A 23,727-nucleotide genomic window follows, 5' to 3' on the forward strand; every position below is an offset into this window, starting at 1 on the left:
CATTTTTCCTGGACACACTCGGATGTCCAGAGATACTTGAACTCAAACAGCAAAGGCAGTAACTGTGCAGATTCCCTGCTGTGTCAGAGAGCAGCATAGGTTTGTTTCTCTGACCATGTGGTCGCTGCCATTGTCTGTCTTCCTGCTTTTTAAAATGCCATTGTTTTGATCTTTTTCCCCCAAAGTTCCAAAACAATGCAACGGTATATAAAACAGAAATGACTGCTCCTGGAATTCAAGGAAATCACCTCCAACAGCTGAAATACCTCCAAAACAAAAAGGAGCTGCTCTTACAGCCACAATGTTTACTGTCCCCCAACTTAGATTACCCAGAATCCTGTCTCATGAAGAAAAGTTGAGGGAGTTAGGGTCTTTCTTATTGGAAAAAAGAAGGATGAGAGGTGGCTTGATAGAGGTGTACAAGATGATGAGAGGCATAGGTAGAGTAGATAACCAGAGTGGAAGCTGCTATCACAAGAGGGGACATAATGGAGGAAGGTTTAGGGGAGATGTCAGAGGTAGGTGTTTTACACACAGAGTGGTGGGTGCATGGAATGCACTGCCAGGAGTGGCAGAAGAGTCAGATATATTAGGGGCATTGAAGCGACTCTTGGATAGGCACATGGAAGATAGTACAATGAAGGGGATGTTGGTTAGGTTGCTCTTAGAGTAGGATAAAAGGTGGGCACAAAATCAAAGGCCAAAGGGCCTGAACTGTGCTATAATGTTCTACGTTAAATGAATATCTCTACACAAGAACCAAAAAAAACATGCTTTTACAGCAGGAAGTCGTTACCATCTGTCTAACCACATATTTCACACATGCTCACAGGCAATGCAAACAAGCCCCTATAATAGTCACAGACTCACTAAGCTCTTCAACCAATCATGAATGGTGTTAGACATTTAAACAACGCATTGGAGTAGAAGGATTCATAAGTATCCCCATCCTGAATGATGGGGAAGCCCAGCACATCAGTGGAGAGATGACGCTGAAGTATAGTCACAATAGAGGTATCTACCTAATGTGGAAAATTGCCCAGGTATGTCCTGTCCACAAAGAATGGGAAACGCCCAACCCAGCCAATTACAGCCCCTTCAGCTGACATGATCACCAGCAAAGTGATGGAATGTGTCATCAACAGTGCTATGAAGCAGTGCCTGCTCAGCAGTAACAGTTCAGTGCTGCCCAACTTGGGTTCAGCCAGGGCCACTCTGATTCTGATCTCAATACAGTCTTTGTTCATCAAGTGGACAAAAGAGCTGAATTCCCGAGGTGAGGTCAGAGTGACAGCCCTTGACATCAAGGCTGCATTTGATGGGAGTGTAGCGTCAAGGAACCATAGCAAAACTGACATCAATGAGAATCATGGGGTAAACTCTGTAGTGGTTGAAATCATACCTGTCCCATAGGAAGGTGGTTGTGGCTGTTGGAGGTCAGTCATCTCAGCTCCAGAACATCTCTGCAGGAGGTAGTGTCCTAGTTAGATCTCAAAGAATACAGGGAGAACTGGCCATTTGGATACAGAACTGGCTCAAAGGTAGAAGACAGAGGGTGGTAGTGGAGGGTTGTTTTTCAGACTGGAGGCTGTGACCAGTGGAGTGCCACAAGGATTGGTACTAGGTCCTCTACTTTTTGTCATTTATATAAATGATTTGGATGCGAGCATAAGAGGTACAGTTAGTAAGTTTGCAGATGACACCAAAATTGGAGGTGTCATGGACAGCGAAGAGGGTTACTTCAGATTACAACAGGATCTGGACCAGATGGGCCAATGGGCTAAGAAGTGTCAGATGGAGTTTAATTCAGATAAATGCGAGGTGCTGCGTTTTAGGAAAGCAAATCTTAGCAGGACTTGTACACTTAATGGTAAGGTCCTAGGGAGTGTTGCTCAACAAAGAGACCTTGGAGTGCAGGTTCATAGCTCCTTAAAAGTGGAGGCGCAGGTAGATAGGATAGTGAAACGGTGTTTGGTATGCTTTCCTTTATTGGTCAGAGTATTGAGTACAGCAGTTGGGAGGTCATGTTGCAGCTGTACAGGACATTGGTTAGGCCACTGATGGAATATTGCGTGCAATTCTGGTCTCCTTCTTATCAGAAAGATATTATGAAACTTGAAAGGATTCAGAAAAGATTTACAAGGATGTTGCCAGGGTTGGAGGATTTGAGCTACAGGGAGAGTCTGAACAGGCTGGGGCTGTTTACCCTGGAGCATCAGAGGCTGAGAGGTGACCTTATAGAGGTTTACAAAATTATGAGGGGCATAGGTAGGGTAAATAGGCAAAGTCTTTTCCCTGGGGTCGGGGAGTCCAGAACTAGAGGGCATAGGTTTAGGGTGAGAGGGGAAAGATATAAAAGAGACCTACGGGACTACGTTTCCACACAGAGGGTGGTACATGTGGAATGAGCTGACAGAAGAAATGGTGGCGGCTGTTACAATTGCAACATTTAAGAGGCAATTGGATGGGTATATAAATAGGACAGGTTTGGAGGGATATGGGCCGGGTACTGGCAGGTGGGTCGAGATTGAGTTGGGATATCTGGTCGGCATGGACAGGTTGGACCGAAGGGTCTGTTTCCATGCTGTATATCTCTTTGACTCTATCTTCAGCTGTTCAGCACCATTGGTAACAATATCCAGGTCTGGGCTGAAAAGTGGCAAGTAACATTTGCACCACACAAGGGAGATTCTAACCACTGCCTTTTGACATTCCATGGTGTTGCTATCACTGTCAACGTCCTGGGGTTTGCCATTGACCAGACATTGAACTAAACCCGCCATGAAAATACAGTGGCTACAAGAGCAGGTCAAAGGTTATGAATACAGCAGCAAGTAACCCACCTACTTACTCCCCAAAGCCTTTCCGCCATCTATAAGGCACAGTCAGGGGTGTGCTGGACAACACAGCCAGCCAGCACAAAGTGGTGCTTGATTGGCACCACTTCCTCAAACATCCAGTCCCTTCACCACTGATGCTCAGTAGCAGAAGTGTACACTTAGTTACAAGATGCAATGCAACAACTGACCAAAGACTCTCAGACAGCATCTTCCAACTGACAACCACAACAAAAAGATTAGATTAGATTACCTACAGTGTGGAAACAGGCCCTTCAGCCCAACAAGTCCACACCGACCCACCGAAGCGCACCCACCCAGACCCATTCCCCTACACCTAACACTACGAGCAGTTTATCCTGGCCAATTCACCTAACCTGCACATTTTTGGACTTTGGGAGGAAACCGGAGCAAACCCACGCAGACACAGGGAGAATGTGCAAACTCCACACAGTCAGTCGCCTGAGACGGGAATTGAACTCGGGTCTCTGGCACTGTGAAGCAGCAGTGCTAACCACTGTGCCACCATGCCGCCCACAAAGGATAAGAGCAGGAGATATATGGGAACATCCACAAGTTCTTCAAGCCACTCAGCATCCGGACTAGGAAAAAATATAGCCATTCCTTCACTGTTGCTGGTTCAAAATCCTGGAATTCCCTCCCTAAGTTCCCTCGTAGATCAGCCTACAGCACATGAACTGCAGCAGTTCGAGAAGGCAGCTTAGATTAAATTTTGATTAGATTAGATTCCCTACAGTGTGGAAACAGGCCCTTCGGCCCGACAAGTCCACACCGACCCTCCGAAGAGCAACACACCCAGACACATTCCCCTACATTTACCCCTAACACTATGGGTAATTTAGCATGGCCAATTCACCTAACTTGCACATCTTTGGACTGTGGGAGGAAACCGGAGCACCCGGAGGAAACCCACGCAGACACGGGGAGAATGCGCAAAATCCACACAGACAGTTGCCCGAAAGGGGAATTGAACCCGGGTCTCTGGCACTGTGAGGCAGCAGTGCTAACCACTGTGACACCGTGCTGCCCACCTCCACCCAGATTCATCCCCTAACCTATAAACTTGCATTTCCCATGGCTAATCTGTGGCAGCCTTATCACCAACAGCAAGGAATGCCAGTCCAGCCAGCGGTGCCCACGTCCCATGAACTCTTTTTTTAAATAGCTGCAGGTTAAAGAGAAGGGCAATTGGTAGCTAAGCCTCAGGTCATCAGAGGGAGACAGAGAACACAATATACACAGCCTCAAACACAAAAAGCTCTGAACAGAGCCCCTCAGATAATGGGTTTACCACACAACAGTTGTGATACTGTTACCGTCTGGAATCTAGCAAAGCAACAGTGTGTACAGAGAGCCTGAAACAGGGTGAGCTACCTTTCTTGGAGACATCCCGTGCCTGCCTCTGGCTCTGCACAGCACACACTGCCAATGGAGCCAGAGTGAAGCAACTGTGCAGTCAGGGAGCGGGTGACTCTGGAGCAGAATACCTCTATTGTATTCCTGGACAAGGAAGTACCCAAAATGTACTTACTGCCGAGCTCAGTTAATAATACACCAGGCAGACTATGCTGCAATCACTGAAGGAATCTGCAACTGTAGCCAGCTCCTTGCTCCACAGTCTAACTCCTCCAACCTCCTGTTACAATAGCTGTAGAGGAGGACAAAAGAGACAGGGAGGGGCAAGATTATTTGAACGCCAACATAAAAATCTTGAAATAAGGATTTTTTTTGCAGGAACCAGTGTATGCCTTCAAGGACAGGGATAATGGGTGAACAGCGCAGCATGTGTATGGGGGGGGGAGGGGAAGTGATTGGAACTCAATCCTTCAAGTAGCTAGAGCAGTGCAGTGCACTGTGAAGTGAACAATAGCCAGCAGCATAGTGGCCCACAGCATTCACACATAGAGAAGCAAACCCAATGCCAGGCACTACTCTGAAAGGAGAGAGAGAGACCCATGGTGGGGCTAGATTAGAAATTTTCAGAGATTCAGTAGAATGGTTCTAAGGTACAGTTACATGGACAGCCCGGACAATCGATAACCCAAGGACAGAGATTGAAGGAGATTACCAAAAGCAGCAACATGAGAATAAACTCATTGTTCCCAGTGAGTGGTTAGGTGTTGCAATGGGGGGTGGGGGGGGGGGGGCTTGTTGGGTCCGTGGGGTTGGTGACATTCCATCACAGCACATTCAAGAAATACTGCACAGACAAATACTTGCAGGAACGTTGGGAAAAGGGCAGGGGAGCGAGGACACCGAGATCCCCCTTCAAAAGGGGCATCACAAACCTGATGGGCCAAATGTCCTTTTTCTGCTATGCATCTACATCTAGATCGTGAAGGAACAACAGCACTGAATGACCAAGGGCGGGGACAAGATTAGCAGAGCTGGGTCCCTCCGCACATGCATCTTGAACAATTCCCATCATCTGAACATGCCAGGTGACTGACACACATGCATGTCGAAGGGGAGGAGGGGAGATACACTTGGGTGCGGGGGGGGGGGGGGGGGGGGGAATGTGGGAGAAGGAAGGAGGGACGGAGTACAGCCCTGTTCCTTGAGTTCAGCTCGCGACAGATCAGTTTCAAATAGCAAAAAGGTCACTATGTAATTTAAGACAAACCTGCTGACTGCATGAAATGGAGGGAACTTAGTCCACCAATACGTAAAAACACAAACCCTGGGAATTGGAGCTGTTTCTGCAGTTTTCGAACTCACTGCAAAGTTCCCCCTTCTCATTTCTACTGAACGAGGTAGGAGTCAAATACTCATCAAACCTCAGAGAGCAGAAGTACTGTTTGAATTAAATGATCAAAGGTTACAGGCCAGGGTTGAACGAGGTAACAGAAAATTCGCAAACTCACCTTCGAGAACTGACGCCTCAAATTAAGGCGCTGTACCATTGTGAGTCTGCAGGAACAAAGCTGGACAGTCAGTCCAATGTGAGCAATACAACGCCACCAGTGGACTTGTAACAGACCAATGCGCACAACTTTCCAGCTACGAACACCTACAGGCACCAGGTCTCTATCAAGCTCTTCTGCACTTGACCAAAAAAACCCCCAGAGCTGCTTACAGCATCCTACACCAAGCTGGTTACACGGGTCGGTGAGATTAGCAGGGCTGGACTCCAGAGTCCAGCAAGACAGGTAGGGTGCGGTCTGTTCTCTTCCGTCTCACAGCAAAGGCTCTGCAGAATCTGCCCTGCCCCCACCTCCTCCTTCCCTTCAGCACCAGCTGATATTTATAAAGTGCTGCCCTTTAATCAATGCTGCTGGAAGCTGATGCATTAGCTCAGTAAATCTATCCAACTGCATTCGAAAACATAGCTACTGCCAATTCAATCCCCAAGGTTGCGGTCCACATGCCTCAATCCTGAGCCAGCAGTTTGCAACTCAGCGGCACCGACGGGACAGTGATAGCTGCACAGGAACAACCCTTCCACACAGAAACTAACCATCCTCCACGGAAACAGCAACACAATAGCTGAGTGACAGTGCAGAGCCTGCTCAGCAGCATGCTGCAATTACAGTGCACTGACCCCAGCTACTACAAGTGGCCGGGACTCGCTCCGTTTACACTGCAAACACTGAGTGTGATCTGGATTCACTCCGTTAACAACGACGGCGCTCCGGGATCACTCCGTTTACACTGACTGCGCTCCAGCCTCACTCCGTTTACACTGACGGTGCTCTGGGATCACTCCGTTTACACCGACGGCGCTCCGGGATCACTCTGTTTACACTGACTGCGCTCCAGCCTCACTCCGTTTACACTGACGGTGCTCTGGGATCACTCCGTTTACACCGACGGCGCTCCGGGATCACTCCGTTTACACTGACTGCGCTCCAGCCTCACTCCGTTTACACTGACGGTGCTCTGGGATCACTCCGTTTACACCGACGGCGCTCCGGGATCACTCTGTTTACACTGACTGCGCTCCGGCCTCACTCCATTTACACCGACGGCGCTCCGGGATCACTCCATTTACACCGGCTGCGCTCCGGCCTCACTCCGTTTACACCGACGGCGCTCCGGGATCACTCCATTTACACCGGCTGCGCTCCAGCCTCACTCCGTATACACCGACAGTGCTCCGGGATCACTCCGTTTACACCGACGGCGCTCCGGGATCACTCCATTTACACCGGCTGCGCTCCGGCCTCACTCCGTATACACCGACAGTGCTCCGGGATCACTCCGTTTACACCGACGGCGCTCCGGGATCACTCTGTTTACACTGACTGCGCTCCAGCCTCACTCCGTTTACACCGACGGCGCTCCGGGATCACTCCGTTTACACTGACTGCGCTCCAGCCTCACTCCGTTTACACTGACGGTGCTCTGGGATCACTCCGTTTACACCGACGGCGCTCCGGGATCACTCCGTTTACACCGACGGCGCTCCGGGATCACTCTGTTTACACTGACTGCGCTCCGGCCTCACTCCATTTACACCGACGGCGCTCCGGGATCACTCCATTTACACCGGCTGCGCTCCGGCCTCACTCCGTTTACACCGACGGCGCTCCGGGATCACTCCATTTACACCGGCTGCGCTCCAGCCTCACTCCGTATACACCGACAGTGCTCCGGGATCACTCCGTATACACCGACAGCGCTCCGGGATCACTCCGTATACACCGACAGTGCTCCGGGATCACTCCGTTTACACCGATGGCGCTCCGGGGTCACTCCGTTTACACCGACGGCGCTCCGGGGTCACTCCGTTTACACCGACGGCGCTCCGGGGTCACTCCGTTTACACCGACAGTGCTCCGGGATCACTCCGTTTACACTGACTGCGCTCCGGGATCACTCCGTTTACACCGACAGTACTCCGGGATCACTCCGTTTACACCAACTGCGCTCCAGCCTCACTCCGTTTACACCGACGCTGCTCCAGGATCACTCCGTTTACACCGATGGCACTCCGGGAACACTCCATTTACACCGGCTGCACTTCAGCCTCACTCCGTTTACACCGACGGTGCTCCGGGATCACTCCGTTTACACCGGCGGCGCTCCGGGCTCACTCCGTTTACACTGACGGCGCTCTGGGCTCACTCCGTTTACACCGACGGCGCTCTGGGCTCACTCCGTTTACACCGACGGTGCTCCGGGATCACTCCGTTTACACCGGCGGCCCTCCGGGCTCACTCCGTTTACACTGACGGCGCTCTGGGCTCACTCCGTTTACACCGACGGCGCTCTGGGCTCACTCCGTTTACACCGACGGCGCTCCAGGCTCACTCCGTTTACACCGGCTGCGCTCCGGGATCACTCCGTCTACACTGTCAGTGCTCCGGGCTCACTTCATCTACATCGACGGTGCTTCAGCCTCACTCCATCTACGCCAACGGTGCTCCAACCTCACTCCGTTTACACTGTCAGTGATCTGGAATCACTTCATTTACTGCAGACACACAGAGTGATGTAGAATGAGTCTGCTTATACTGGACACACACACAGTGACCTAGGCTCACTCTGTGTACACTGCAGACAATGGGTGATCAGGACTCACGCCGTTTACAATGAAACAATGACTTGTAACATCAAGCACCTTTACGAGTACATCATTCCAATGTATTTCACAGGACCCTCTTTAGATCAAATTCATATTGACCAACAGTGGAAGATGCTAAAACTGCTATCCATTAATTCATGTTGAATTACAAAGCTGGTTTTACAAAGTGTGTTGGAACAGGAGAGAGGTAGAGAGTCAAAGAGGTGGGAATTCAAGAGTTTCCAGCCTCAACAACTGAGAAGCCATATCTCCAGTGGTAGAGTGCTTAAAACAGGGACTGCGCAAGAGGTTCGAACTGAGGGGATTCTGATATATGGAGGTTTTTAAGGCTGGAAAATGATACACAGGCAGGGAGGTTAGAGGTCACAGAGGATTTGGCACAGAAAGAAACAATTGTTCTAATTGTCGCAGCAGTTCAAAGTTTGTGCGAAGATTTGTAGCTCGGGTGCTTGTTGTAGTGGTTCTGTTCGCCGAGCTGGAAGTTTTTGTTGCAAACGTTTCATCCCCTGGCTAGGAGACATCATCAGTGCTGTGGAGCCTCCTGCGAAGCGCTTCTTTGATGTTTCTTCCGGCATTTATAGTGGTCTGTCCTTGCCGCTGGTATACCCAATATATCAATCACTACAGCGGACAGCTGAAACTGACACCCGGAAGCAGCAAGGACAGACCACTATAAATGCCGGAAGAAACATCAAAGAAGCGCTTCGCAGGAGGCTCCACAGCACTGATGATGTCTCCTAGCCAGGGGACGAAACGTTTGCAACAAAAACTTCCAGCTCGGCGAACAGAACCACTGTCGCAGCAGTGTCAGACTGAAGCCAATGTATATCAGCAGTAGAATATGGAACTGACTGAGCTTCACAGAGGCTGCAAGGAGGCTTGTTGGCCAGGACAGTTGCGTAGTAGTCTTGTCTGGAGAGAGTGCAAGTTCCAGCAATAGACAAACGGAGGTGAGGCTGCAGATGGGTCAGAGAGCAGCAGCAGACAGCATGAGTTCGGTTCAGAGACAGACAGACAAAGGCTTTAGCCTTTCCAATACAGAACTGAAGTGTCTACTGAGTCAATACTGGAAGCTGAAACCCAGCAGCATGACGACTTAGAGGTAATGCAGAGGTCACATGGCGGTGAGGAAGAGTTGCCAGTCACCAGTGTGAGGGGGTCATTTTTTTTAGATTAGATTAGATTACTTACAGTGTGGAAACAGGCCCTTCGGCCCAACAAGTCCACACCGACCCGCCGAAGTGCAACCCACCCATACCCCTACATTTACCCCTTACCTAACACTACGGGCAATTTAGCATGGCCAATTCACCTAACCCGAACATCTTTGGACTGTGGGAGGAAACCGGAGCACCCGGAGGAAACCCACGCAGACACGGGGAGAACGTGCAAACTCCACACAGTCAGTCGCCTGAGTCGGAAATTGAACCCGGGTCTCAGGCGCTGTGAGGCAGCAGTGCTAACCACTGTGCCACCGTGCCGCCCAAATTACAGATGCATTTAGCATGGCCAATCCACCTAAACTGCACATCTTTGGACTATGGGAGGAAACTGCAGCACTCAGCAGAAACCCATGCAGACACAGGGAGAATGTGCAAACTCCGACACAGACAGTCACCCAAGGCTGGAATCGAACCCGGGTCCCTGTTACTGTGAGGTAGTGGTGCTAACCACTGAGCCACCAACTGATAGGAAATAGTCTGCAGATTCAACGGGAATAAGCACAAAGGAGCGAGAAAGAGTCCTGATCGACAGGATGACCATAAGACAACATGAGAGACAATCCGAAAGTAGACAAAGGATGAACTCAAGGTTGGCAGAAGCCCTGGGGGCAGTTTGGCTTGGTGTACCAAATGGCTTTTGGAAACTGATAGTCGCAGCTGAGTGGAGGATCATAATCTCACTGACAAAGAGGTCTCTGAGCTCCTCACCCTAATTGTGGAGCTGAACAACCTCTCTCTGCCTGCTGTAAACATTGTGATCCATTGTAGAGGGACTGGCTGGAGGAATGAGTCAGGGCTTTACTGAGAAATGGGGCATCAGGAGTGCGGATGATGTGAATGAGCTGAATGGCAGCTGCAGAAATGGCATGGTGAACAGGGATTTGGTGAGGGGGGCAGGAATGGGGCAGTTGGATATACTGGTCTGAAGGAGGCACTGACTAGTATTCCAACAGGCCCTTCAGAGGATACTATGTCACCTGAACCATCCGAGGTGCAGCCAGATCTGGCATTGAGCAACCACTATCCTATGCATCCAGACAGACAAATGACACACACATGAACACAAGCCCACCCCTCCCCCCAGCCACCCACTGAGGAGGTACGTAAGTGACAAATCTATTTCAAGCATCACCTCTTCCTCTTGCTTTTATGTCCTTTTCCAGTCCAGTCAGTTGTTTTACTAACCATGACATTTTGTCCAAAGTATTTTCTTGAATGCAAAATTAGAACTGGTTTTGAGATATTTCACAAAATTCTTTACCTTCCACTTCCCCCAATCCCTTCTCATTGTTTCTTTTCAACCAATCTCCCTCTCAGGGGATTTTATTCTCTCCTTTTTAGAGTGGAATAGTTCATAAATGTGAGCCCTGTTGGAAGTCAAACACCTTTCTGAAGCAAAGCCTCACCCTGATGGATTGCAGCCATCACCCCTCTCCAGAATATGGCTAGTTAATATAAATCCCTGTGTTTCTGCTGCCTCTGGTCCAATCATGCCCTGTGGCTAGTGCCAGTTTTCACATGTACTCTGATTGTACCCAGCTCTTCGTCATTCCCACCTCTATCAATGCCCCAAATTTGCCAAATTAAGAGATTGCTTTGTCCGTCCACCCAGTACTAAATCAGCAGAGTTAAAAAATCACACAACACCAGGTTATAGTCCAACAGGTTTAATTGGAAGCACACTCGCTTTCGGAGCGACACTCCTTCATCAGGTGATTGTGGAGGAGCATCGCTCCGAAAGCTAGTGCTTCCAATTAAACCTGTTGGACTATAACCTGGTGTTGTGTGATTTTTAACTTTGTCCACCCCAGTCCAACACCGGCATCTCCAAATCATAAATCAGCAAAGATTCCCTCCAAATATTCAGAAGCCAATTGTTTTGGATCCTTTGGAAACTTCTGTTTGCAGCCCATTGATTATCCTTTTCCCACACCCCAATCTGAGGCTCTTTATAAACTCAGTGTCATATCTGACCCACAGAAAGGTTTCAAATCACACACCCCACTCCTTCACAAAGGCCAAAGTGCAATTTATATCAGGCAGCGGCTACTGAATTCACACCTAAAAACACTCCAGAAAATTCAACCACAGAGGGGAGAATCATACAGCACAGAAACAGACCCCTCAGTCCAACCTGTCCATGCCAACCAAGGTTCCAAAACCTTTGCCTGCGCTTGGCTCATATTCTTCTGAAACTTTCCTATTCACGTGTCTGTCCAAACATCTTTTAAATATAGTAACTGTACTTGCATCTACCACTTCATTTGGCAGTTCATTCCACATATTAACCATGCTCTTTGTGAAAAAGTTGTCTCTCAATCCCTTTAAATCTTTCTCCTCTCTCCTTAAAATTCTGCCTTTTAGTTTTGAACTTTCCTACCCTAGGCTAAAGATCTTTGCTATTTACCTTATCTATGCCCCTCATGACTTTATAAACCTCTATAAGGTCACCTCTTAACCTCCTACACTCCAGTGAAAAATGTCCCAGCCTATCTAGCCTCTCTTTATAAATCAAACCCTCCAGTCTCAGCAACATCCTTATATATATTTTCTGCAACCTCTCCATTTTAATAATGTCCTTCCTGTAGCAGGACAACCAGAACTGTACACCGTTCTCCAAAAGTGGCCTCATCAATGTACTGTACAACTTCAACATGGTGTCCCAGCTCCTATACTCAATGGTCTGAGCATTGAAGGCAAGCATTGTAAACACCTGCTTAACTACCCATCTACATGTGACACAGATTTCAAAAAACTATGGACCTGAACCCCTCGATCTTTCTGTTGAACAACACTACCCAGGACACTACCATTAATTCTGTATCAAAATGCATTTATCCAAATTAAACTCCATCTGTCAATCCTCAATCCATTGGCCCAATTGATCAAAATCCCTATGTACTCTTAGATAACCTTCTTCACTGTTAACTGTACGAGCAATTTTGGTGTCACCTGCAAACTTACTAACCATGCCTCCCAAATTGCGGCCAAATCACTTACACAAATGTCAAACAGCAGCAGACCCAGTATTGATCTTTGCAGAACACTGCTGGTCATAAGCCTCCAGATGAAAAATAACCTCCCATCATCATGTTCTGTCTCCTACCGTCAAGCCAATTTTGTATCTAAATGGCAAGCTCTCTCTAAATCCCATGTGATCAAATTTACTGATCACCAAAGGAATACTGCTCTCATATGCGTAAGTAACAGATCTTGCAAGGACCAGATCCTTCAATTCCACACTGTTTCTCTCTGACATCTGCTTCTGATAGGTTCACCAGTGAATCTTGCATCTCAGCAACAGGGCTGCTTTGCCATGGATGGTGTCAAGCTTCTCGAGTGCTGTTGGAGCTGTTCAAAGTTTGTGTGAAGATTTGTAGCTCGGGTGTTCGTTGTTGTGGTTCTGTTCGCCGAGCTGGGAATATGTATTGCAGACGTTTCGTCCCCTGTCTAGGTGACATCCTCAGTGTTTGGGAGCCTCCTGTGAAGCGCTTCCGAGATCTTTCCTCCAGCATTTGTAGTGGTTTGAATCTGCCGCTTCCGGTTGTCAGTTCCAGGTGTCTGCTGCAGTGGTCGGTATATCAGGTCCAGGTCGATGTGCTTAGTGATTGAATCTGTGGATGAGTGCCATGCCTCTAGGAATTCCCTGGCTGTTCTCTGTTTGGGGCTTGTCCTATAATAGTAGTGTTGCCCCAGTCAAACTCATGTTGCTTGTCATCTGCGTGTGTGGCTACTAAGGATAGCTGGTTGTGTTGTTTCGTGGCTAGTTGGTGTTCATGGATGCGGATTGTTAGCTGTCTTCCTGTTTGTCCTATGTAGTGTTTTGTGCAGTCCTTGCATGGGATTTTGTACACTACATTGGTTTTGCTCATGCTGGGTATCGGGTCCTTCGTCCTGGTGAGTTGTCGTCTGAGAGTGGCTGTTGGTTTGTGTGCTGTTATGAGTCCTAGGGATCGCAGTAGTCTGGCTGTCAGTTCAGAAATGTTCTTGATGTATGGTAGTGTGGCTAGTCCTTTGGTTGTTGGAGCTGTACCCATCCCGGCGTATTCCATCGACACCTGACTTGTGCCTTGTAGATGGTGGACAGGCTTTGGGGTGCGAGAAGGTAAGTTACTCCCTGTAGGATTCCTAGCCTCTGACCTGCTCTTGTAAATAAGTGTATTTATATGGTGATTCTAGATGAGCTTCTGGCCAATGGTAACGCCCCCAGGATGTTGATACTGGGGTAATCAATGATGGTAATGCTGCCAATCGTCAAGAGGAGATGGTTAGATTTTCTTTGTGGAGCTGGTCACCACCTTGCACTTGTGTGACCTATTTTACTAAACTGTACATGATATATACAGAGCAACCGCGATCATCCAGCATTTGATTAACCAAATTTTGGATTATCTGAACAAGATTGCAAGGTCCCGATGCGTGGCTAACTACGTTATCCAGTATCAATTATCCGGCATTCAACAAAATACTCCCCCTGCTCATGTCCTTCGGCAAATCAACGTTCCCCTGTAAATGAAACCTGTTGCCGTTGGTGATTGTGTGCGGGAGTTAACACATGACTTCCTGATAGTTCAGTGACAGTACAGACACCTGGAGGGTCCCCAATGTAACCCAGCTCAGCTATGTTGGTAGTAACTATCTTCAGTATTCATGGGCTGGTAGGAGGATCTGGAGGTTAACACCTGACTGCTCTCAATGGCCCCTCACTGAAGAAGCAGAGAGACCGAATGGATACATATAAATATCATCAAAACCTGCACTTGTTTTGTATGTCTCCACCTTAAAGCACAATGAGGGTACTCCTGAAACAGAGGAGCTCCTGTAATGTGGGAAATGTGACATCCAGTTTATACACAAAGTCTCAGGCAGCAATAATGGGCTAAATCATTTCACTGGTGTCAGTTGAGAGATAAATGTCATCCCGGAGATTGGGATCCATAGCCCTAGTTCAAATTGTTCCTTGGATTGTACACATCCACCCAGAGACTTTTGGTGGGGTCTTGGTCCAGCAGCTTCTCTGACAGTGAGCATGCTGGGTATGGATGGATGTCAGCTAGAGGCAGAGTCAAGTTTCTGGCAGATTAAATGGAGGGTCTCAGTTCAGTCCTGAGAAGTGAGCAAGGGGCTGTAATAACTGCAGACAGGGCTGAACTCCAGCACACATCTGTTTCCTCAGGGCTGAGGGGAGGAGAAGTTGGCCATTAAAATCTAAAACAACACAGTGACACCTCATGTCTCTTGGGTCACAACTTGTGCCCTGAAGTTGACACAAGACTCGCTGCAGTGATCTCCTGTTGGGCCAGATGCTGTGGATTTTTTTAATGCATTTCTGGTATGTGGGTGCATTCTGCTAGGCCAGCATTTATTACCCATCCTAACTGTCCAGTGGACAGTTAAGAGTTACATGGCCACCGGTAGACTAGTTTTCTTTATTCCCTATCTGATTGAATTCAAACGTTACTGTCACCCATAGTTGGATTCGAAGCCATATCCCAAAACATTAGTCTGGATTACTAGTCCATTGACAGTCCCACTTCCCCTCTTGGGGCAAGGGTCAGTACCCATCCTGCTGCTGAGCAAAGTTAAAGGCAGCACTCGAAGTGAGATACCTCAGCAAATAGCCTCTGTAAATCATACCTCCATTGGAACTGGTACCTACACAATTCAGTCGAGACTAGAGAGATTGGAAAACTGCAAACTAATCCATGCAGTCATTGAGAAAGTGCTAGATTGTCATTTTGTGCTGTTTGATATCATGTGAACTTTGAGATTAGATTTGAACGCTGAAGTCAAGCCAAGCCACGTTGTTCCCTGACAGTCCTAGAAGTAAAACGGAAATGAATTTCTCTCTTGGTATGAGTCTACATCTGGCCTAAAACAGCAGGTAGCAAGAATTGTGGGGGACCCTCCCAGGGCATCACCTCTTGGTAACACACGATCCATGCACAATGCCAAGCAGGACAGTCAGACACAACTACCTGGCATGGGACAGTGAGTAATCTCCACAGCTGGGTCACGAAACACTCCACAGCAGTGCCTGCAGCTTGCAGCTGGTGTTCAGCTTCACTATTAGAATCACTCACACAATCTGCTTCATGTCACGCTGCCCTTTCCGCTCACATGTACAGTTTTTGCTGCTGGTCATGCGACAACTTGCATAAGCCTGATTTACCCAACTGGTTTGCTCATCTAATCCTTGAATTTTTGTGTTGCTAGCCGCTTTACAACAGGAATACAAAGCCTTACACTGCCTGCTATTCGAACCGCTGCTCCAATTTCTTCATGTTTTAAAAAAAATTGCTTCTTTCTTTCTCTGTTGGCTTTTGGACAGCCTTGATATAAAGGATGTGACAACCTCAAGGTATTATTGCTAGGCTATTAATCCAGAGACCCACTAATATTTTGGGGACTCGGGTTCAATAAAAAATATGAATCTGGGATCAATAGTCTAATGATGACCATAAAACTGTTGCTGACTGTCAGAAAAAAATCTATCTGGTTCACTAATGCCCTTTAGGAAAGGAAATCTGCCATCCTTACTTGGTCTGACCTAGAAGGGCAGCTCAGTGATTAGTAAGGCTGCCTCACAGCGCCACGGACCAGGTTCGATTCTGGTCTCGGGTGACTGTCTGTGTGGAGTTTGCACATTCTCCCCGTGTCTGCACAGGTTTCCTCCGGGTGCTCCAGTTTCCTCCCATAGTCCAAAGTTGTGCAGGTTAGATGGGTTGTCCATGGTAAATTGCCCATTGTGTCCAGGGATGAGCAGGTTAGGTAGACTAGCCGTGAGAAGTGCAGGATTACAGAGATACGATGGGGGGGGGGGTTAGGGAATGTCCAGAGGGATGTTGTTCAGAGGGTTGGTGTAAAGGGCCAAACGGCTGCTTCCACATTGTAGGGATTCTATGTCCCCGAGGAATGTTGCTGAACAAAGAGATCTGAGCGCCGGTTCATAGCTCCTTGAAAGTGGTGTCCCAGGTAGACAGGATAGTGAAGAGGCATTTGGTATGCTTGCCTTTATTGGTCAGTACATTGAGATATAGGAGTTAGGAGGTCATGTTGCAGCTGTACATGACATTGGTTAGGCCACTTCTGGAATATTGTGCGCAATTCTGGTCTCCCTGCTGAAGGAAGGATGTTGTGAAACTTGAAAGGGTGCAAATCAGGTTTACAAGGCTAATGCCAGGGTTGGAGGGTTTGAGCTATAGGGAGAGGCTGAATAGACTGGGTTTATTTTCCTTTGAGTGCGAGATACTGACGGGTGCCTTTATAGAGGTTTATAGAATCATAAGGGGCATGGATAAGATGAATAGACAAGGTCTTTTCCCTGGGTTGGGAGTTCAAAACTACAGGGCATATGTTTATGGTGAGAGAGGCAAGATTCAAAAGTGACCCAAGGGGCAACATTTTCGCAAAGAAAGTGGTGTGAGAGTGGAATTAACTGCCAGAGGAAGTGGTGGAGGCTGGTACAATTACAAGATTTAAAAGGCCTCTGGATGGGGACATGAATCGGAAGGGCTTAGAGAGATACGGGCCAGAAGGTGACAAGTGTGACTAGATTTATTTAGGATAGCTGGTTGGCACAGACAAGTTAGACTGTAGGGTCTGCTTCCAGGCTGTACAGCTCTGACTGTATGACTCCATGTGACTCCCGACCCATAACAATGTGGTTGACTCAACTGCCTTCTGAGCAATTAGGGATGGGCAATAAGTGCTTGCCACGAATGAATTCTAAAACAAAATCAGGATGCTGCCATTATCACCTCCTCCACCCACATCTGTGATTTATTCACTTTGTCCCAATATCATTTCCTTTGGCCTTATCTTACAAACTCTTTTGCTATTTGTTCTCCCCTGCTCTTCACCCTATCAGATCTCTCTGTTCTTTTTCTCACCCTTCCATCTGTTCAAATGTGACTGCATGTCTATCTTTCTTCAGACAGGCTGCACACTCTCGTACTGACTTGCTGATTTTCAACACAGTCTTAATCAGACAAAAGAATACTGAATGCAGCCTTGCAGGATTAACGTGTTCCCTTCAATACGAGCACCTCAGACAGAGCAACCATGTTTTTTGAAAAAGAAACCAAATCTGAAATTTAGAAAAACTTAGCAAGAGAATGAGGAGAGTTTGCTTTAGCTTATACCAGAGTTGGTTGGAACAGGTTGGAGGACAATAGGCGACAAGGGGAGGGGAGAAAGTATAACAGGTTAAAATTGCAGCTAATTTCGGAACAGCAAGACAGACTACAGCCACACAGGGCTGGGAGTCAAACTCTTCAGATCTAAACAAAATCAAATGAGTAGCGAATCAGGATTGGGATAATACATCAAAATCCTGGAGGGCTGAATTAGTGAGGCCGCATATAACAACAGGTCCACCAGTAGATAGTTGCAATGTGCAGCAAAGAATTTAAATACGAAGCAGAGGTTCCTCACCAACTGTCATAGTTAGAGAGGTCAAAAAGGCCTTTCAGCCCATTAAGTCTATGCAAGTCAAAGGCAACCACTGAGGGCTGGCAATCAGCAATATGGGAGGCACATAGTTCGATATAAAGCAGCAGCTTGATGAAATGCACTCTCTCTCTCTAAATTAATCAATGACCTCTGCAATAGATCAGCAATCAAAATACCTCAGATGTTGAAAATCTGAAAAAAACAGTAGAAGACCAGGGAGACCAGGTATGAAACACTGAACTTGTCTGTTCTGGCAAATTTCACAGTGCTTCAACAGAACCAAAACGGGATCTGGTCATCTAGCCTCTCGAGCCTTGGCTACTATCGTGTTAGATCATTGCTAACTGGGATTTCCATTCAGCTTGTCCACCTTGGCTCCCGTCTATTCATACCAAAACTCACCAATATCGATCCTCAAAATGTGAAAAGGCTTGGCTATGGGGAAAGGGAACAGATGTAAATGTTGTGAACATCCTCTGGGACTTGGCCCAACAACCAGAAGAGCGAGGTGGGAGTGCTGTTGGGGGTTGTAATGGTCAGGGAAGGAAGGGGTTTTGGGGTTGTTAGACTAGATACTCCACTATACTTCCTGGCAGGGCATTCCAAACCTAAACCACTCTGTATGAACAAGTTTATTCGTTTCTGCATTTACTTCTTTTGTGAATAATTTTAAACCTGTGTGTCTCATTCCTACAACTATTCTCATAAACCTGTTCTGCACTCTGCAATGGGTTCACAACCTTCCTAAAATCTGAAGAAACATAAGCAAAACACCAGCTAAGGTCTAACCAGTTTTAAGATAAGTATAACTTCCCTGCCCCTGTATTCTGTGCCACTTTTAATGAAGGGGACAAAGTGAGGTCTGCAGATGCTGGAGAACAGAGCTGAAAATGAGTTGCTGGAAAAGCGCAGCAGGTCAGGCAGCATCCAAGGAACAGGAGATTTGACGTTTCGGGCATAAGCCCTTCTTCAGGAATGCCCGAAATGTCGAATCTCCTGTTCCTTGGATGCTGCCTGACCTGCTGCGCTTTTCCAGCAACACATTTTCAGCTCACTTTAATGAAGCCTAGAATACTGAAAGCTTTCTTAACAGGTCTCTGCAGGGTTATGACGATACCACACTTAGTGCAATTTTGGTCTCCCTACCTAAGAAAGGATATACTTGCCATAGAGGGGTGACACCAGAGATTCACTAGACTGATACCAGAGATATAGTGTGAGGAGAGGTTGATTTGATTGGGCCTGTATTCTGTAGAGTTTAGAAGAATGAGAGGAATCTGATTGAAACATATTAAACTATACCAGGGATGGACATACTCGACAGAAAAAGAATGCTCCCCTCGGCTGGGGATTCTAGAAGTAGGTGACACAGTCTCAGGAGATACAGGGTAGACCAGGTTAGGACTGAGGTCAGGAAATATTTCTTCACTCAAAAGGACACAGAACCTGTGAAATTCGCTCCCACACGGAGGCTGGGTCATTGAATATTTTCACGATCAAAATAGATAAATGTTTAAATTTTAAAAGGCATCACAGGACATGAAGAGAATGTTAGAATATGGCATTGAGATACAAGATGAGCCATGATCATATTGAACAGCAGAGGTGGCTCAAAGGGCTGAATGGCCTATTCCTGCTCCTATGTTCTAAGTTTCTACATTACCTGTCTCATCACCTTTAATAGCTTACATACATCTTTTAGTCTAGTACCCCCTATTTCATAGTGCCTGTCTATGTTGTTTATATTAAAAGGTATTACCTCACTCTTCTCTGCATTGAACTTCACCTGCCACTTATTCGGCTACTCCGTCAACTTGTCAGTGTCCTTTTGAGGTTCTCCACTGTCCACTTCACTGTTTAAAATGCTCCAAGTTTTGTATCAAATGCATACTCCAGGTCCTAGGCAGACTCCCGAGGCCTGGGTTCACAGGCTGAGCTGAGACTCTATGGCTAGGCCCGGGCCCCCGAAAGAGCAGAAGCATCAGTGAAAGAGGAGCCCGATGACCGGTGGCAGCACCTGGAAGAGTGTTGAATGGGAAACAGGAGGTATGGAACCTGTACATCCCAGACGCATGGCTCCGGCTTGGACGTGGCAGCAGGGAAGGCCTCACTGAGACCCCAGCGCCTGTTACAAAGCACTACTTTGGAGACTCCAGTCAATGTCAAGCAGTGACTGGAGGAGCAGCAACGGAGGAACAAGAAGAGAGAAAGAGCAACTCTATCGCAGTAAAATTTTACATTATTTTTAATGTTTCAAGATGGTGCCACCAACATGTCGACACTTTACTATAACATATCAAAATGCACTTTACACTGTATTTTTAAAATACATAACAATAGATCTAAATCTAAATTTATTCTACTCTGAAATTTCCCCCTACAAAGTAAGATATAGACCTTTAATATATATAGAAGGCCCAATACCAACCCCTGGGGAATTCCAATACAAATCTTCCTTCAGTCTGAAAAATACCCATTGACTGCCACTCTGTTTCCTAGTATTCAGTCAATGTTGCATCCACACTGCATCGTACATCTTCTGTAAGTCCATGAATATGACATCAACAGCATCACCCTCAACATTCTCAGTTATCTTTTCAAAAACAAATCCAGCAAATCAGTTCAACTTGATTTTCCCTCAGAACCACACTGATACTTCTTAATCAACCCACATTTTTCCTTGTGATTAATCATTCAATCCTGAGTAATTATTGCTAGAATCTTTCACACCATTGAAGTTAAACTGACAAAAAAGATTGGTCCTACATGAGTGGAAAAAAGGCAGAGTACAGGAAAGATGTATTAGCCTAAAAGGCAGAATAAACCTGGACATCTGGAAAAGTTCTTCGGTGTTTCATAGATTGCCACATCAAGGGAGCAGGACACTGCAAGGTTGGAAGTTGGACAAAGACAGATCCCAGGTTCACACAATAGGATTATGCATTATTCATGGACAGAACACTCAGGAAGTGCTCTGAAACATATTAAATTCCGACACAGTAGGTCAGACTGGGTGCTCCGTGGATATTTCCCCCACGCTGGCGAGGGAGGAGTTCAGAACAAGGGGTCATCATTTCAAGTAATGTGGTAGGCCATTTCAGACTGAGATGAGGAGAAATTTCTTCACTCAGGCTGGTAAACCTATTGAATTCTCTACATAGTAGGCTGTGGAAGTCACTGAGTATATTCAGGAACGATTTCTATAAGTTAAACGTTTCAGAAGAGTGCTCTGTTAACTAAGAGGATCAGCCACTTTTGTATTGAATGGTGGAATGATTTTGATGGGCTGAGTGGCCTGTTCCTGCTCCTAATTTCTATGTTCCCATGAGGGGCTGGCCTTTCTTAAACAATGGCAGCTCGCACGAAGCAGTCAGAGATAAGCAGTCAGTGGGGAATGTGCCAAGAGCTCTCAGTCATGCATTCAACTATCTTTTCACCACCCTGGTTTACTACAGAGCTTTCTGAAATGCACATTTACACAAAATATGTCCCACATGAAGGAGGGTTTGCTAAAATCCCAGGTAGATGACATTAACAGCGTTTCAACAATACTAAGATAATGGGGGGTGGGGAATAAACGTAACAACTATCATTAGAGGAAAAGTACCTGGAAAATAAATGGGGCTAAAGACCGATAAGTCCCTAGGACCTGATGAATGCATTGTCAAGGATAAAAGGAAGTAGCTACAGAGGTAATGAATGCACTGGTTAGACTCTTCCAGGAACCCTTTAGCTTCTGGAAAAGTCCCAAAGGGCTGGACAACTGCCAACAGCCTAAATCAAAAGAGACAGAGACGAAAAACAAAGTAGCTATAACAAGTTAGCGTTACATCTGTCATTATAATGATGTAATAGCAGAGCATTCAGAAATATATAATATGGTCAAGCAGAGTCAGCAGGGCCTCATGAAGAGGAAATCATGCTTGACAAATTTATCTCAGTTCTTCAAAGGAAGTAACAAGCAGGATAAATAAAGGGGAACCTATAATGTTTATGAATTCCCAAAAGCATTCAATAAAGTACCACACCAGACTACTTAATTAGATAACTGCCAATGGTATTGGGGGCCAACATATGAGCATGGATGGAGGTTTGACTCATCAATAGAATACAGAGAGAGAGGAGGTCAACCTGTAACAGTGCTGGGTGACATATATTCACATAATACATTAATGCCTCAAATGACAAGTTTGGAGTAGGTGGGAAGACAAGCAATGTGGACGACATAAAGAGTCTACAGAAGGATATATAACAGTGAGGAGGGAAAAACCTGGCGGATAGAAAGACATTATGGAAAAGATGATGTGATGCACTTGGCAGGAAAAATAGAAGGGCTGGATATTATTTAAATGGAGAAAGACAGCAGAAAGTTGCAGCACAGAGAGATTTGGGTGGTTGGCGGGAGGATGGACAAGGGGAGGTCCTCATTCATGGATCACAAAAGATAGTATCCGGGTTTACTGGATAATAGGAAGGACAACTGTATTCCTGGCCTTTATTTCAAATGGAGAAAAAAAGGAAGTTTTGCAAAAACTCTACAAGGCATTCGTCAGAGCATAGCTGGAATTCTGAGAGCTTTGGTCCCCTTATCTGAGGAAAGATAAACTGGCACTGGAGTCAGTCCAGAGAAAGTTCCCTGTTATTATCTTGGGAATGGAGGGATTTCCTTATGAGGAGAGGTTGAGTAGTTTGGGCCATTGGAGAAGAATGAGAGGAGACCTTATTGAAATATGCCCCTCAAAAGTCTTGCTTAACAGGGTGGATGTGGAGAGGTAGCTTACGCTTGTAAAATCTTGGATCTGAGGGCATAATCTCAGAATAAGGAGTTGCAAAATTGTAGACAGAAATGAGAATGAATTTTCTTTCTCAGAGGGTAGTGAATCTTTATCGCAGAGAGCTGTCGAGGCTGGGTCATTAAAGTCAGACAGATTTTTATTCAGTGAGGTAATCATGACTTTGGGGTTGAAATGGGCAAGTGGAGTTGAGGATTATCAGATCAGCATTGATCTCACTGAATGGTAGAACAAACTCAATAGGCCAAATGGCCTATTTTGACTCCTATGTGACCGCAATATGATGTAGCACCCAGATAAAGCAAACCACCAGCTGAAGAAAATCCATATTTTTAAAGAATGATTTCAATGGAATCATAACTTCTCATTTGATTTTGTAGATATAGTCTCTGACTCAAGCCCCTCAGACACAGGAAACAGAGTTCATGTTGACTCTGTCCTACCAGTCTCTTTGCAATATCAAACACAATATATGTCACAATCTCCAACAATAACAGACCCAATTTTCAAAATATTTCCTGGTCATTGCATTTCCACATTATATCTCACCAAGCATTGATTAACAGTCACTCTGGCCCTTTCAGTTCCTTCAGCAGGTTCAGTAAGCCCTCTAAGTTAGCATCTCAATGTAATCAGCAAACACTGATTCCTAACAGCCCTGAGGAACACAGTGACCACATCACTATTCATGAACAGCACCTCCTTATATGAACACAAAGGCATTTGTCAAAGGAGCAGTGTTACTGTTGGTGCAGAGATTGGGTGATCTGTTACAAACCCATCAACACAACACCTCAGCTACTCAAAGTGCAGCAAATTTATGATGCTTGCTTTACAAAGGGCTTTAACACTCAGCAACTGCTCAGAGTCTC

At 46.5% G+C, this 23,727-nt stretch overlaps 1 protein-coding gene across 7 annotated transcripts in view; it reads right to left on the bottom strand.

Moving 5' to 3' along the window:
- The window catches only part of LOC132822425 (transmembrane and coiled-coil domains protein 1-like), a 53,046-nt gene that overhangs the window by 25,603 nt on the left and 3,716 nt on the right, over nucleotides 1–23,727 (bottom strand). The window contains exon 1 of one of the 7 annotated variants that reach the window (XM_060835802.1): nucleotides 5,723–6,094. The exons of 5 other annotated variants lie outside the window; for them this stretch is intronic. In XM_060835802.1, the coding sequence (XP_060691785.1) occupies nucleotides 5,723–5,761 (39 nt within the window). In that variant the 5' untranslated portion in view covers nucleotides 5,762–6,094. Of the gene's footprint in view, nucleotides 1–1,402; nucleotides 1,465–5,722; nucleotides 6,095–23,727 lie in introns of those variants that run through there. One more of the 7 variants, XM_060835803.1, reaches the window with a different exon arrangement.

The sequence above is a fragment of the Hemiscyllium ocellatum genome, chromosome 14 (assembly GCF_020745735.1).
Source record: "Hemiscyllium ocellatum isolate sHemOce1 chromosome 14, sHemOce1.pat.X.cur, whole genome shotgun sequence".
NCBI lineage: Eukaryota > Metazoa > Chordata > Chondrichthyes > Orectolobiformes > Hemiscylliidae > Hemiscyllium > Hemiscyllium ocellatum.